Here is a 16313-nt window from a genome sequence, read left to right as displayed (position 1 = left end):
CAAAATCCTCACCAATGAAGATGGGGGTCTATCGACCTAGGTAGATTCGCTCATCTCCGTTCCACGAAATCTAGCGACAAAGAGGTTTGAGTCGTTTGACATCCTCCTACCCATTGTGGATGAGTAATTGAGTATTTTTAGTTTGGCAACATGGGTCTACAATATTACATAATTTACCAAAGTTTTAAACATTAGAGAACATGTGATGTGACATGTGGTCCACTTGCTACCCAACATTAATTAGTACACGCATTTGAAATTTGGTAAAAATGTAGGCAATAAGCTTAAATTAGTCAATGGATTTGATTGCGCTTTACAATATTGTTCTCTGACTCTCTCTTTCAATTCGATGGAAACGACAAAAATATAACGAAATATGTAACAATTTAAATGGCAACACCAAATAGCTTCATAACTTCAAAGACTACACAATAAAAGCCAATGACTAATGAGGTGCCACTCAAGTGAAGGGTTGGTTTACCAAAAATACCTTTACAAAGGTAGTCACATAATCATTTACATGACGATTTAACAAGAATATTGAAAGACTTTTTACGAAATAACCAAATTGATTTACAGTGTAAAAACCTAAGGACCACTTCTATCGATTGTCATTATCAAAGACCAAACTGATGAAGTATTGTCAATCTCGAAGACCATTTTGAGTAAAATCAAATTATTTTCTGCCAAAGGGCCAGCAAAGAACAATCTTCTTTTCCAGTGCATATGGTACCGTTTGGTACGCAGACGAGACGGAACGGGACGGAATAGGCCGGAACGGATGATGTAATATTGAAAAAGATAAGGAGAAATTGTCATAAAATGTTATAAATTTGTGTTCCACAGATGTGGAACGGGTCGTTCCAGGGGGAAGAGGTGGAACGAAAAATCAACAAAATTTTATCCCATGAGGCAACCCGTTCCACAGTTTTTAGGCGCACCAAACGTGGGACGGAACGGCTCTTCCCGTCCCGTCCCACGTACCAAACGGTACCACATTGAACTGGATCTCGGCACCCATCACTCTCACAAACGAGGGTTTAGCAGACAGACAGGAATGGTTTCTCCGACTAAAATCACAGACAAGGCTAGCTCGTAAAACCTTGTATCAAAAGTTACCATCTTCAGCTCAGGTGATACTAGGGAGATATTTGACTCACAAAATGCTCTTGACAAAGCAAACTCAATTATATATATATATATGGGTAACAACCTCTTCATAAATGGGGGTAAGGCTAGCCGACATTCACCTCTCCCAAACCCTGCGTAAAGCGGGAGCCTTGTGCACTGGGTACGACCTTTTTATATATATATGGGTAACCTAACACAAAAAGAGGACCAAGAAGAACGGTGTCACTCGTACAGAAAAATATGACTAGCAGTAATAAAGATTGTCCCGAATACCTATCATCGTGTCTTTCCTTTTTATACAAATTAGAATTCAGGTGAGAACAGACATCAACCTAGACAGATGTTACATGTTTCAGATAAGGCAGTAAAGTTAGCCGTTGATACAACAAAACAGGAACAAAGGAATCGTATACACAATCTCTTCCTACCGTGGACATAGTATCATATCGAATGTGCCACGAAAACTGAAAAGCATAGCTGTTTGCAAGCTACTGGCAGACATATCATATCATTGTCATTACACAAAGAACTAATCTATCACTACTTTTTACCTTTAATCCACATTTTTTTCAGCAGGTGAATTCACCTTCTTCACAATATGTAGTCAGTTCAGAAGTTATTCTGCACATAAACCAAAATCCACAACGATGCAAATAGTCTTACCGAATAAGAAAATATCCAACACTTGACAATTTACCAACTTAAATGGCAACACCAAAAGGCAAAGTTAACAAAAAGTTGAATTCAAAAACTACACTGCAGTGCCACTCAAGTGCCCAGATTTGGTGCGTGGCTTGCTATTGGTGCGCCATGTGAATATCTCCACTCATCGCAGGCTGAGCATTTCTCTAACTTCACACAGTTTTCCAAAGTGCAGAATCTACAGGACCAGACTTTATAATTTGAACCAACATCCTTTGGTTTCATTGTGTTACAAACCTCGCATATTGGAGCTAACGGCTGCATTGTTCCACCCATCATTCACACATGCAAAACAAGTACATTTCAAGTTTGTAACATTAAGTGTATAGATGAAATTTGCAACATTAGAAACAATCGGTAATATCATTCTTTTGAGAAACTCAAAAGGATACAATTTGATTAAATGAGACTGAAATTAAGATAATTGGAGATGCGCTATGAATTAGAAATAGAAACACTTACGGGATTCAATAAAGTGCACGTTCCACACTGCCAAAGAGCAGTTGCTTCTGGGTTATGTGTTCCTTCATTATTAGACATGGAGCCAGAAGATGAAACGCCCAACATATCCTCTACACTAGATCTAGAATTATGATTGGAATGAAACATTGAACTGTTTTCTGATTCCCGACTTCTCTTTTGCGGTGTGATGTCACAATCGATCATGGACTCAGATATTGAGTCATCCCTCGATAAATCTACAAATTGGTATCCTAAATTGTATTTGGAAGATTGCAAACGACTATTGGTATTTAGTTCACGACTTCTTTTCCCCAATAGTTTATCTGAGGAAGGTGCTTTCGCACCACTGTGAGTCCCCAATAATTTATCTGAAGAATGTGCTTTTGCACCACTGTGGGACATTGAGCTTCCAGCATTTGGCCTTATATTTTCATAGTCCTCTGATTTATCTGATTTATCAGAGCTGCATTCTCCATCCTTTGAAGCTTCAAAAGACACCGATCCACACCAGATATCGTCCTGCCATCTCCTCTCTGCAGCCATTGCAGCAGCTTGCACCGGACTAAGTGCTGACATAATACTGTTATCACCACCAAGACGCTTAGGTCCAGATGACATCAGGGATCCCAAAAGGACTCTCTTTTCTGCAGCAGCAAGTGCAGTTTTCCGGAGAGAAGAAAGAGGAGGCGGACGTGAAAAACCCAAACGTTTCCCTGGAAGATCAAACCCCTCTCCACTGCCAGTTATTCCCTTAGCCATCAGCTCCTCACATTCCTGTACAGACACAAAGATTCAAAAAAGGCAACACGTCTATATAAAAGCTAAAACTAACGAAAGGCCAACATAGAACACCTTTCGAAGTTCATCCCATAGCTTGTAGAACTTGGCATCGTGAGGGCCATGAACATTGTGACAAAGCTCGTGAAGCATTGTGTCAAGAACTTGATCAAAGGGATAAAAATCCGTATCCCTGTTCGGCCTACGCAGCCTCAGCTTCACGTGCACGCCACGGTTCACGTTCAACCCCAGAAGACGAGGGTTGTTCGGGCTGTATCATCATCAAATAATTTACATCACTTGATGCCCACAAAAAGAATCAACATTTTGGACATACAAAAAAATAAAAACTTCATTTGTGAAAATTTCAAAAACGTCACTCCGACTCCATATCATCGCTGTAAATTCAAAAAGCAGTAAACACATACCCAATAAACAAATCAAAACACTTTCTCGGAATCCAAACATTGCACTGCCTAGGTTGCAATCATTTTCTCAGCAACCAAACAGAAAATAACGACCAAGGAAAGAAGTACCAGAATTCAGAGAGGATCTTGACGCGCCATCTGTGATTGCGCATAATGGGCTGGACCTGTATGGCAATTTTCTCGAGAATCTTCCTGGCTTCATCTTCCCGATCCTTTCTTTTCAGAGTTTTGATTTCCCACACCTTGTTCAGGTCCCCCAGATTCATCTTTCTGAGATCAATTGAACATTTGAGGAAACCCCCTTCTGAATTTGAACCCTACTAATTAATCCCTAATTTCGATTTTGGTTTGGGGTTGGAAATTTGAAGAAATTGGGAATTTTGCCCGATTTCGAGGAAGTTGGCGCGCTTTCGAATGTATCGCACATTCGCACGTGTGCTTGTTTTGATACAAGGTTTTCGATGCATACTGATATTTTGAGGTGACATGATCCGGTATAAAACAATCGGTTTGGTTTAATTTCGGTTTGGCTATGAGGTGTGTTCGATTTTATAATGTTTTTAGTGTTGTAAATAGTGAATGTTCATTGTAAATGTAAGCAACCAAGTATGATTCATACATTTACAACGTGATCAAGGAAAGTGGTATGATATGTTTGTTAGGTTAAAAAACACTTTATTTATGAAACAATCATCTAAGCGAAAGAGAGGAAAGAAAGAAATCGAACGGAAAAAAGAAAAGACAGAAGAGAAGCAGGTGAAAAATATCAACGAGTTACCAAACTTAGAGAGGAGAGAAAATAATGTAAGTTATTTTGTATTCTTCTTATTTCATATAATAAAATAAAATACTAATATTAGGTAACACTTGTCAAACCTCATAAATATTGTGTCTTATTTATTTTATATTTCATTGCACACATCTCGTGGATCTCAAAACATTAAAGCTTTTTTTTTTGGAAGCGACTCGCATTTTTTTTTAACTGATACACATGCCCTTTACCTCTCATGCTTTTGCATTTAGATGAGTCAATTTAGCTTCTAGCAAGTTGATAATTGGAGATAGCAGTCGGACGGAATACTTTTGGTTCTAATAAATTTGTGAAACGATTGGTTGAAATAAAGCTAAAAAAACGTATAAGAACCTTTTTATTTTTATTTGATAGGTTTCATTTTATGGTGATTGGGAGCTTTTGATTTAAGAATTAACTGTAGCAACAAGAAATTTTGCTCATTTGTAACCAAAAAATCACAAGTTCGAATCATGAGAACAGTCTGTTTGCAACACAAGAATAAAACTGCGTACGATAAACGTTTACATCTTCCTCTTCATCCGACCCCGCAAGCAAAGAGCCTTGTTAGTTAATAGAGGAAATACAATAGTCCTAGATTTATCAAAAAATCCTAAATTTGTTAAGAAAAGTAAAACTAAAATACCAAACCAAACCAAACGGATTCATTCCGATTGTCGGTGGTGTAACCAGTCGTATTTGGCGAAAAATCCTACCCCATAGCTAGTCTAGGCTTAAGCTGAACCCGATGTAAGTGGGGGGTTCTGGTTCGACCCAACCTTATACTTTTGAGAGCCCAAACCCCAACTAAAAGTGAAATGACAGGGTGGCTTGTTTGTTTTTTGGTCAAGTATAGGGTAGCTAGGTGATTGGTCAGTAAAAACACCGACTCTCTCTCTCTCTCTCTCTGCTCCAAACAAAACACTCTGTCCTTCTCTGTCCCTCTTCTCTCTATCACCTTCTCTGCTATATAAAAATCCCATCTTTTGGGTTTCTTAATCTCGTGCGTTATATAACCCGGTAATTTTTCCGGCAAGATTAGAGCCAGAAAGTGTAAAAACCCGTGTTTGGATTTATTGTGATAGTTTTGGTTTGAGGGTGTTTGTGGGGTCGGATTGGGTTTTGCTTCAGAGGGTATAACAATGGCGGGAATAGCAATAATCCTAGATCTGTTGAGGAAAAACCCAAGTCCTAGTACAGTCCAAGCGTTACACTCTGCTGGGTATTTCTCAGCCAAAGCCGCCGCTTCTGCCGCTGCTGCGTCTGTCGCAGCAGGTGCTCCATATGCTTATAAGGCACTATTTGGGTACTCTCTCCATCTCTCTCTGTGTCTCTCCCTAAATTCCTTTTATAATTATTTGATATGGAGTTTAATTGAGATGTAGATATGATATAAGTGAGTGGTATCGCTTATCGCTGCATTTATATTTGAGAATCGGAAATTGGTGGGTTGATTATTTTGTTAATTACCCATTAGTATACATGGCGTTTGTTGTATGGTCAGTGTTTGGAATTTTATCATACCCCGAAACTCGATTTAGGGTAGGTTTCATATTGATTTAGGGATAAACTATAGGATGTGAACAAGTTTGAGTGCGGATAAAGGCTCACTTAGGCTGTTTTTCCGGTTGAACATTTCAGGGAAGTTCTAAACCTATCAAAGTTATAGGGGTGGCCTATATGGTTTTGGTTGATTGTGTTTGATTTGATTAATAACTTTCTGGGGTATAGTGCATTGTTGGAATCTTATATGGTTGAAGCTGAAGAAAAATTATATTCGGGATTGTTATTCCGATGTAGGTAATGCAAAATCTTGATATCAGGACACCAAAACTTTGGCGCCATTGGGTTTTATCTTCAGTTGTTTCGGTCCTTATATTCTTTCTTGAGCTTGCTGCATACACTTGAAATCAAATGGTCGTATAATATTTCCCTTTTTGTACTTGCCCTTGTCAATCTTATCTCTTTATATCTTTGAGGAATGAAGATACCTCATATTCTTTGTTGTCAGCCGGCGTTTGACTATGTACTAACTTTTTAGTGCTATGAAACAGTAATTTTAGGGTACCGGTTGCCTATTGTGATGCTGGGACAGCATGGTCCGAAGATTATGTTTCTAATTTACGAAGTGCATCTCAACGAATCTTTCAGAGTGATTCTCTGAATTACAGTACCAAGGAATACAAAATTGAGTTAAAGCCTCTATTCTCAGCTTTTGAATGGAGGACTCTAACTATGACATCCCTGAGGTCATTTTTAATGTTCTTTTTACCTCTTCTGGAGCCTCGTACAAACTTGGAAGAGGATGATGATGACTTCCTGTCGGACACTGAAGAAGTGCAACCTGTAGATTATGTTGTTCCTCTTAAAAAATCAGTAGTGCAAATTATTCGTGAGGTGAGTTGTTTTGCCTGAATTCTTGTTTCTATTTTGAATTTAGTTTAATGAAATTCCGATCATACACAATGTCCTCAAATAAGTTCCGTTGGTTCCATGGTGTATCTGAACAGTGTTTTTTGGGCTTAAAAACTGTAATGATATTTTTTTACACTTTGTTGGTCATAACACCAGACTAGGATATGCCTCAGATAGTTTGACTCAAAGGTTTCATCCGCGAAGGACTCATTTGAATGAAGATACCTCATTTGGAAATTATAATATCCTGTGAAGGCTTGATAATTTCTGAAATAATTGTACTTATTAATCAGTATGTACTACGCATCATAAGCAGCCACAACAGTTTTAGCAGTTTATGGATCTTTGAAGGTGGATTACACGTTACAGAATTAGGTGCTTATTTTCAATATTTTTTTGTACTTGTAAATCAGTATGTGCTGCTTGTATGCACCATATATAATAAGTAGCCACGAGAGTTGTTTGAAGTTTATGGATCTTTTAGGTAGATAAAAATTTACAGAATTATGTCTTTAGATTTTTTTCTCTTGTTGATGTGTGTAGTTCTGCTGGTTTATAGACCAGATGCAAGTGTGTACCACTAATCACTTTTATTTTGAGAATCAATTTGATAACAAAATAATATAGTTCTGAAAATGTGATGGAGATGTCTGTTAGTTGTCAAATCAGCACCCAGTTGATTTGCTTCTTCGCATTCACATTTTCGTTTCTTTTACCTTCTGTATTTACTTTTTAGCACAGAATAATTTCTGCCATTTACTAAATCAAAACATCATGAGTTCCGGTCCTCTAATTGAACTTTACTGAAACCAAATAGTTAGGTGTGACTAAATTGTCACATCAACACATAGTTGCTCCCTCTCCCTCCCACCCCGCACAACACACAATACAGCTTTCACCTGAAGCAGTTGTAGGGTTATTTTTTTTTTTCTCAACTGTAATTACTTAAATAAACAGCATAGAAAGTTTTGCACTTCTCAGGATTGAAACTTATTCTTGTACGCAACAAAGCTTTGCATCTTCCAGTTGAGTTACTTTTTGCATCCATTGCAGACTACTGTTGTAACCACTAGACGGATTCTGGAACGAATTTGTGTCCATTATGTTTCAGAGAGAATGGCATGGAAACTTCTCAAAGGTACTTTCTTTCCATAAAATTTAAATCTAGTTCTGTTTGAGAAGAATAGGTTCAAAAAACAAGTGTGTAAATGTGATAAATTTAGCTAACTATGTGTTTTGCTTCTTCAAAATATGCGAGTTACTGACATACAAAATTTACAGATGTTCCTAAGTCCGCCACGAGGAAAGCTGGAAGAAGATTGCCTACTTTAGTTTTCTTCTTCAGTGTTAGCAAAACAACTATCAGAGGTAATATTCTAATTCATGTATTCTATTGAAATTGAAAGAAAAACAAATTGTGTGGTCTCTTTATTGTTGGTTGGTTGAGCTTTCAGTCTCACTGTGCCTTTCATGTATGTTTATTTGTTTACTCAGGGCACTTTCTAGGTGTGGCAGCGTCGTGGCTCATCCAAGTTGGCATTGAAATCTACCGATATTTTTCTCATACGATAAAGTCTAGAGAAGAGGTTGATGACATTGATACGGCAGAACAAGGCAAGATTCTTGGGAAGAAGGTTACAGTTACTACTCTCCGGTGTGGTGCATCACTAGTTTTTGCTTCCATTGGGGCAGGTATTGGTGCCTCACTCATCCGCCCTTCATCTGGCCAGTGGATTGGTAAGTGACTTTCTAATTTGTCTATATCTATTGGTAAGTGCATCGTCTATACATTTATATAATTTTTCTCTTTTTTTTCGCAGGCTGTCTTTTGGGGGATTTGGCAGGGCCTTTTATTGTAACAGCTTGCCTTGGGAGAGTTTACCACGCAGAACTTTGAGCACCGGGGATGACTTGTCTGACGTCTTTGCATTTGAGCAAATTTTAGAGGTTTAGACGAGACAATTTTTACTATGCGATGGTAGAGTGCTTAACAGCTGTACCACCTTGAAATCTAGTAAAGCAGGTGTTAAAAGGAGAAGTTTTTGCAACCGTTGGAGTTTCTCCTTTCTGGAATTATGTCATTCTGTTTGTTTACGGTGAAGTTTTTCAAATGGTGTTTATACTTTGGAGTTGATTATCATGATTTGTCTGATTAAACTCTGCATTGATTGTTTGTACTGCATATATATGCCAATTTTTCTCATGAATTTGTCGCTAACCTTTTAAATTACGCTGTTTGGTCCCGAAATTTAGTCATTGTCAATATTTAGCATTATTTTTATTTTTACATTTTTACAAGCGATATTGAGGGTAGAATCAAACGGACATTGAGTACATGAAGAATGCGGATAACTACTTGAACGACAGACTCCTTGGCACGATTATATCAAGTGTCCCAGATCATGACAACTGATACTACTCCGATTCCAAACAACACAGCCAAAAACTTGTAGTGGGGAGTGTCAACAGAGACTGCCTTGTGAACTGTATAACCCTTTGAAAGCAGATGGTTTATGGATACATATATGAACACGCCGCATGCCAGACCTATCGATATGGCAGAGATCCAATCTGCCGTTCTACCTTGAGTTGTGGCATCTATCGTGATCCCAACTCCGATACCAATTGGACTGGAAATGGCAAACAGAAAAGCATATGCTGTGCATGATAAGAAGGGACGGTCTGGAATCATTCGGAGGAGAGCAATGGCCATGGCAATGGCTGCAAAGATTTTGTGCAGACTGACTGTCCACAGAGCCTTCCAAGCTTCAGCTTTCGTGCTGGCAACTCCGATTGCGATACCCTCAAAGAAAGAGTGGAAACACAAGGCTACGATCAACAAGATGCTATCCCCAACTGAACCAACTGTTGCAGGGTGGTCACCATGAACATCATGGCCCTGCAGTCAAAGCATACATTACATAAAATATTCTCTCAGTTTTGGAATCACTAGACAATCTAACATGTTATGTTGCGTCTTGAGATTGAGGTCCGTTTGAAAGTGCTTTTGAAAAGCATGCCCAAAGCGTTTATGATCATGTTTGGGAAAAAAAAGTTAAATACTTTGCTAAAAAGAGCACTTGCATATTTATTAAATATTTCTAAACAGAGAGTGTTTTTTCTTTCATGGTCTTTATAGGATTTTAGAGAAGAAAGGAGTACGAGTAGCATATATCCAAGCTATACAGGATATGTATGAGACTGCCGTAAGAACTCATGAAGGACAAACCGAAAGCTTTCCCATAACTGTAGGATTACATCAAGGTTCATCCTTAAGTCCTTACCTTTTTGTGTTGGTAATGGATGAGTTAACAGGACATATTCAAGATGATATTCCTTGGTGTATGCTTTTCGCAGACGATATAGTGTTGATAGATGAAACTCAGGAATGGGTAAATGCAAAGCTTAACCTTTGGAGAGAAGTGTTGGAATCTAAAGGTCTTCGCCTAAGCCGATCAAAGACAGAATATATGGAGTGCAAGTTCAGTGCAAATGGAGGCCAAAACGAGTTAGGGGTGAGGATCGGAGATCAAGAAATACCAAAGAGCGACCGTTTTCGTTACCTAGGATCTATCTTGCAAAAGAACGGAGAATTAGATGGAGATCTCAACCATAGAATACAAGCTGGGTGGATGAAGTGGAAGAGTGCATCCGGCGTGTTGTGTGACCGCCGTATGCCACTGAAGCTCAAGGGAAAATTTTATAGGACGGCAATAAGGCCGACGATGCTGTATGGCACAGAATGTTGGGCGGTGAAGCATCAACACGTACACAAAATGGGTGTAGCGGAGATGAGGATGCTTCGTTGGATGTGTGGGCACACGAGAAAGGATAAGATTAGGAATGAGGATATCCGGGGTAAAGTAGGAGTAGCCAAAATTGAAGGAAAGATGAGAGAAAATCGGTTACGGTGGTTTGGACATGTGCAAAGAAGGCATACTGACGCTCCGATTAGAAGATGCGACTATGAGACAGAGGTTCAGGGCCGAAGGGGTAGAGGAAGACCTAGGAAAACTTTGGAAGAGACCCTAAGAAAAGACTTAGAGTACTTGGATCTAACGGAGGACATGACACAGGACAGAACACAATGGCGTTCTAAGATTCATATAGCCGATCCCACTCAGTGACTTGGATTTTCCAAGTCTCCAACCGAGAAGTTTTCCTCACTCGGGAAATTAAGGGAACACTACCTCAACCTACATGCTCCACTCACAAAGCTTCAACATACAAGCTTCAACAAAAGAAAATTCAAAGAACTTAGCGAAGAAGGCTTTGGTGTATTTAACACAATACGTTGAAATGAAGGAAAGCTTATTTATTGATATCCCCGATAAGTTACAAATATGTACATATACTTGAGTCAAAATAAACAAACAAGAGGGAGCCTTCACAAAGGTTGCTTAGGAGAAGTCTCAGCAGTCGGTAGAGCCCCAGAAAGAGAAGGCACCGGAGGGGGATCATTCGGAGCCTCAGTACTGGACAGAACCCTAGAAGGAGGAGGCATCAGAGGTTGATCATTTGGAGCTTCATTACGCGGTACAGCCCCAGAAGACGAAGGCAATAAATGCCTTTGGAACAAACCCACAAATCTCTGATGATCAAGTAAAACCTGACCATCAGATTCCTTCATCTGGTCAAGCTTCCTCTTCATGTTTGTAGCATAGTCATGTGCGAGCCGGTGCAACTGTTTATTCTCATGCTTGAGCCCTCTAATCTCCTGTTTGAGACTCATCACTTCAGCCGCCAATGATTCAACTTGGCGGGTTCGAGCAAATAGGCGTTGGGCCATATTAGACACAGAACCTGCACACTGAACACTGAGAGCCAGAGAATCCTTAACAGCCAACTCATCAGACCGTTTGGAAAGTAGTCTGTTATCTTTGGGAGTGAGAAGGTTCCTGGCCACTACCGCAGCGGTCATATCATTCTTCATCACGGAATCCCCAACGGTAAGAGGACCAGTAGGGGAGACGAAGGATGGGCGCCATATGTTGTCTGGAGAAGGCGGGGCTGCCTCTTCAACAAGGTTCAAGTCAAAACGACGGTCGGAGTGGCCAGACATTTTCAAAGGTGTTGAAGATAGAAGAGGTCGGACAAATCAAGATCTTAGAAGTGCAAGAATGGAGCTTCTACTGGTGGATATTCAAGTGTGCTTTGGAACTTAATGTCAGCCCCTATAAAAATCTGCACTCGACGAAGCTTCAGAAATCGAAGAGGCGCCTGCTCAGAAATCGAAGAGGCGTTTGCTTTCTCAAAAGCTGGGCTGCTCAGAGACCACGAGGGTCGATCTCAGAAATCGAAGAGGTGTTTGCTTTCTCAAAAGCTGGGCTGCTCAAAGACCACGAAGGCCGATCTCAGAAATCGAAGAGGCTTGCTTTCTCAAAAGCTGGGCTGCTCAGAGACCACGAGGGCCGATCTCAGAAATCGAAGAGGCACCTACTTTTCCAGCCTTGTCAGCACCTGTCACACGCACACTCAGCTTTGCGGAAATTATGGGCATTCTGTCGAAGATTTCTGGCGAAGTAGAAAGCACATGAATCGTACTGTTCAATCACCCACTTCCCACACGCAATAGTAGCTCATGGGTACCACAGATAACTTTGCCAAAGTTCTCTGACAAAGTTGAGACACGTGAAGCTTGCAGCTCCCACTACATCGCTCTGACCAAGAAGGGTAAAAGAATAGCAAAGAAACAACACTAACAAAGTTTAAACACATAAATTTTGAAGGTCTAGCTACCATATTATTACCCACAAGGGTAAAGGAACAGTACCACTGCTGGATAATTGGAAAGTCCCGGTGTGTCAACCTCTGTGCTTCGTGGCAAGGTAGACTAGTAAACATGCCCAACCTTTACTCACATTCGAGAAAACACTCCCAACAAGATTGCTTGCTCCAAAATCGAAGAGGCACCGTCCTCCGAATCTCGAGAGCCAGACTCCCAACATGATTACTTTCTCAAAAATCGAAGAGAGGGTAAAGGAACAGCACCACTGCTGGATAATTGGAAAATCCCTGTGTGTCAACCTCTGTGCTTCGTGGCAAGGTAGACTAGCAAACATGCCCAACCTTTACTCACATTCGAGAAAACACTCCCAACAAGATTGCTTGCTCCAAAATCGAAGAGGCACCGCCCTCCGAATCTCGAGAGCCAGACTCCCAACATGATTACTTTCTCAAAAATCGAAGAGAGGGTAAAGGAACAGTACTACTGCTGGATAATTGGAAAGTCCCTGTGTGTCAACCTCTGTGCTTCGTGGCAAGGTAGACTAGCAAACATGCCCAACCTTTACTCACATTCGAGAAAACACTCCCAACAAGATTGCTTGCTCCAAAATCGAAGAGGCACCGCCCTCCGAATCTCGAGAGCCAGACTCCCAACATGATTACTTTCTCAAAAATCGAAGAGACACCGCTCTCCAAATCTCGAGAGCCAGACCCCCAGCAAGTTGCTTTCTCAAAAATCGAAGAGGCATCGTTCTCCGAATCTCGAGAGCCAGATCCCCGACAGGATTGCTTGTTCAAAAACCGAAGAGGCACCACTTCCCCAACTTCAAGAGCTGGATCTCCTTGGATAAAGCTTGTCTGTAATCTTCACACGCAACATCAGCTTTCCAGATACCACAGACCACTTTTTCAAAGTGCTCTGACAGAGTTAAAACATGTGAAGCTGGCAGCTCCCACTACCGTGCTATGACCAAGCAGGGTAAATGAATAGCATTATTACTTGATGTTAGGGAGACTCCTATATATGTCGACCTCCATCCCCAACGGACAGGCAGACCTGCAAAAATGCTCAACCCTTCCTCTTATCTGAGAGGGCACTCCCAACGAAGCCTTTCGAAATATTCAGCTTTCTTTCCCCCCGATAACACCTCTGTAAACAAGCTATACTAGAGCAAGAATATCTCATATCATCAGGGTTAAAAGCAAGAGTATCCCATATCATGCTTTTTCCTGTCTTTTCCTTTGGCCTTGTTCTTACCTGCAAGACAAGGAGAAAGAGAGCAATCAGTCAGCACTTGGAATCAAGCTTCCAGCCAGGAACTGACTGCCTGGAACCCCTTACCTGATTACTTACCTGGCATTGCTCTCGAGTACTCATCTTCAACATCTTATGCTTCCAGGGAAGATACCGCATCTGCCTGAGGAACAGATAGGGCAAGTGAGAAGGATACAAGGAAGCATGTGGAGACGAGCGTAACAGCACACGTGCCGATACATCCACTACTCTGTCAAAAGAAAAAGTATCCCATATCAGCAGGGTCGAACGTACTCTAGATTTGATGGACTTGTTTTGACCCTCAAATTCTTCAGTCGGCCTTATACTCTGGAGGAAACCAGAAAACCCTCCAGCCCAGTTCAAGAATAAGCCTGTGGAAAGTTACTTCTTCAAAAGCAAAAGTATCCCATATCATCTCTTCTCATTTTTCTTCTCTTTATCCTTCATGCTGCCTGCAAGATAGGGAGAATGTGAACAATCAGCCGGAGCTCTGATTGCTTACCTTGTCTGTCACCTCTTTCAGCAGATCCCCTAGCTCGGCGACTTGGGGGACTCCTACTACATGGTTTGTATCGCGCTTGACCAAGCCTGAAACTACAAGTAAGCTTCAAGTGAAATTGATACATTACCTTGTGCATCTCCACCAGTTACAGATACCACCCCTGGATGGAGGAAGAGTACTTCCAGAGAAGATGCCACATCTACCTATGAGACAGATAAGGCAAGTCAAGACGATACCACACTCCGGTACTTAGAAGTTTCGTGGTTACGAGATCATTCTCCCACAATATTTCCTAATGTCATTTGTACTAAATCATTCACTTGTACTCACTAAAGGAGAGCTTGAACCTATGTACTTGTGTAAACCCTTCACAATTAATGAGAACTCCTCTATTCCGTGGACGTAACCAATCTGGGTGAACCACGTACATCTTGTGTTTGCTTTCCTATCTCTATCCATTTATATACTTATCCACACTAATGACCGGAGCAATCTAGCGAAGATCACAAAAAATGACTGTTTTCGCTACCTAGGATCTATCTTGCAAGAGAACGGAGACTTAGATGGAGATCTCAACCATAGAATACAAGCTTGATGGATGAAGTGTAAGAGTGCATCCGGCGTGTTGTGTGACCGTCGTAGGCCACTGAAGCTCAAGGGAAAATTTTATAGGACGGCAATAAGGCCGCGATGTTGTATGGCACAGAATGTTGGGCGGTGAAGCATCAACACGTACACAAAATGGGTGTAGCGGAGATGAGGATGCTTCGTGGGATGTATGGGCACACGAGAAAGGATAAGATTGGGAATGAGGATATCCGAGGTAAAGTAGGAGTAGCCAAAATTGAAGGAAATATGAAAGAAAATCGGTTCCGGTGGTTTGGACATGTGCAAAGAAGGCCTACTGACGCTCCGGTTCGAAAATGTGACTACGGGACAGAGGTTTAGGGCCGAAGGGGTAGAGGAAGACCTAGGAAAACTTTGGAAGAGACCCTAGGAAAAGACTTGAGTACTTGGATCTAACGGAGGACATGACACAAAACCGAGCGCAATGGCGTTCTAGGATTCATATAGCCGACCCCACTTAGTGGGAAAAGGCTTTGTTGTTGTTGTTGTTGTAGAGTGTTTTTTCTTTAAGAAGCAATTTCCAAAGTCATGAATTAGGACCACCGATAAAGTTATATACCGGTTCAGTTTTATTCAATTGAAAAACATAGCATATTGAATATATGGCAATATACCATATTTCTGCTAGTAAGTTAGTAACTTGTATACTCTACTCAGATAATAGAAAACCTACGTATCTCACCTTTTGAACGGCCTTTCCTGTAACATAACAAGAAAATCGTAAAATCAGAATCTTCACCGAATCGAAAGAACTGAAAACAAAATGGTTAGCAAAAGGTTCACAGCCTATAACAGTGCTTAGCAAGAGCACATATCATGAATTAGCACCTACTTTGAACTTCAGGGTCACTGTCCTTCTGCTTAGCATACACATATGAAACCACAGAATCCCCAAGCATGGTGATCAAGAACCCCAGGCTCGCCATCATATATGCAAAAGGGTATTCCTTCTCAGTCAAGCTTTCGAAAGTCTTGTTTGAATCACTGAGAAAGTGCATGAGAGCAGTTCCAAGAAAAATACCGCCGGCAAACTGCGTTCCTAGAACCAGAAACCCCTCGTTCCACTTTAAGAAGTAGGGAGACATTCCGGCTGCAAATGTCCCAACAAAAACCAAAACCATGCACCATATCTTTACGAGCATTAGAGGCTTAGAGTGAAGGCTGCGAGCGTGGTTGTTCTTGTTGGTTTCATCACCGTCGTCGCTGCTGTAGGCCAAGGTGGAGAGGGTGAGGAAGAGGAAGAGAGAAAGCTTGAGAAGATTGTAGCCAGCCATGTTGTACTGGTGCATGAAAAAGGTTGAAGGTTTGGATGTGTTATTATACAACTGGTGTTTTGGAGTTTACCTTCACTATATTCGTACGAGTAGTAAAAAACAATAATCAGTGACTAGACTGAAATTGATTTAAAGCATTTTGTTTTCTTTTCCCTGTTTTTAAAAGCATTTTTGGTCTGACCAAATAGAAGCATGCAATCTT

The 16313-nt window shown here is 40.8% G+C and overlaps 3 protein-coding genes across 3 annotated transcripts; 1 reads left to right on the top strand and 2 right to left on the bottom strand.

The window, feature by feature from the left end:
* Positions 1-1769: 1769 nt before the first annotated feature.
* On the bottom strand, positions 1770-3970 carry LOC103448432 (uncharacterized). The gene is made up of 4 exons (XM_008387698.4): positions 3609-3970; positions 3148-3343; positions 2296-3069; positions 1770-2091 (listed from the first exon to the last, which is right to left on the bottom strand). Exons 1-4 carry the CDS (start codon positions 3764-3766, stop codon positions 1900-1902), a joined length of 1320 nt encoding a protein of 439 aa, XP_008385920.3. The 5' UTR covers positions 3767-3970; the 3' UTR covers positions 1770-1899.
* A 987-nt stretch (positions 3971-4957) lies between these two features.
* On the top strand, positions 4958-8912 carry LOC103413176 (uncharacterized). Its single transcript, XM_008351664.4, has 6 exons — positions 4958-5596; positions 6345-6687; positions 7759-7843; positions 7987-8073; positions 8200-8442; positions 8526-8912. The coding sequence occupies exons 1-6, from the start codon at positions 5433-5435 to the stop codon at positions 8600-8602; spliced, it is 999 nt and encodes a 332-aa protein (XP_008349886.2). The 5' UTR covers positions 4958-5432; the 3' UTR covers positions 8603-8912.
* A 97-nt stretch (positions 8913-9009) lies between these two features.
* LOC103448430 (zinc transporter 11) lies at positions 9010-16111 on the bottom strand. The gene is made up of 2 exons (XM_070808474.1): positions 15677-16111; positions 9010-9604 (listed from the first exon to the last, which is right to left on the bottom strand). The coding sequence occupies exons 1-2, from the start codon at positions 16109-16111 to the stop codon at positions 9092-9094; spliced, it is 948 nt and encodes a 315-aa protein (XP_070664575.1). The 3' UTR covers positions 9010-9091.
* Positions 16112-16313: the final 202 nt, after the last annotated feature.

This window comes from Malus domestica, chromosome 11 (genome assembly GCF_042453785.1).
Source record: "Malus domestica chromosome 11, GDT2T_hap1".
NCBI classification, from domain to species: domain Eukaryota; kingdom Viridiplantae; phylum Streptophyta; class Magnoliopsida; order Rosales; family Rosaceae; genus Malus; species Malus domestica.
Note: the sequence above shows the minus strand (reverse complement) of the source record. Positions and strands in the feature narration are given on the sequence as shown.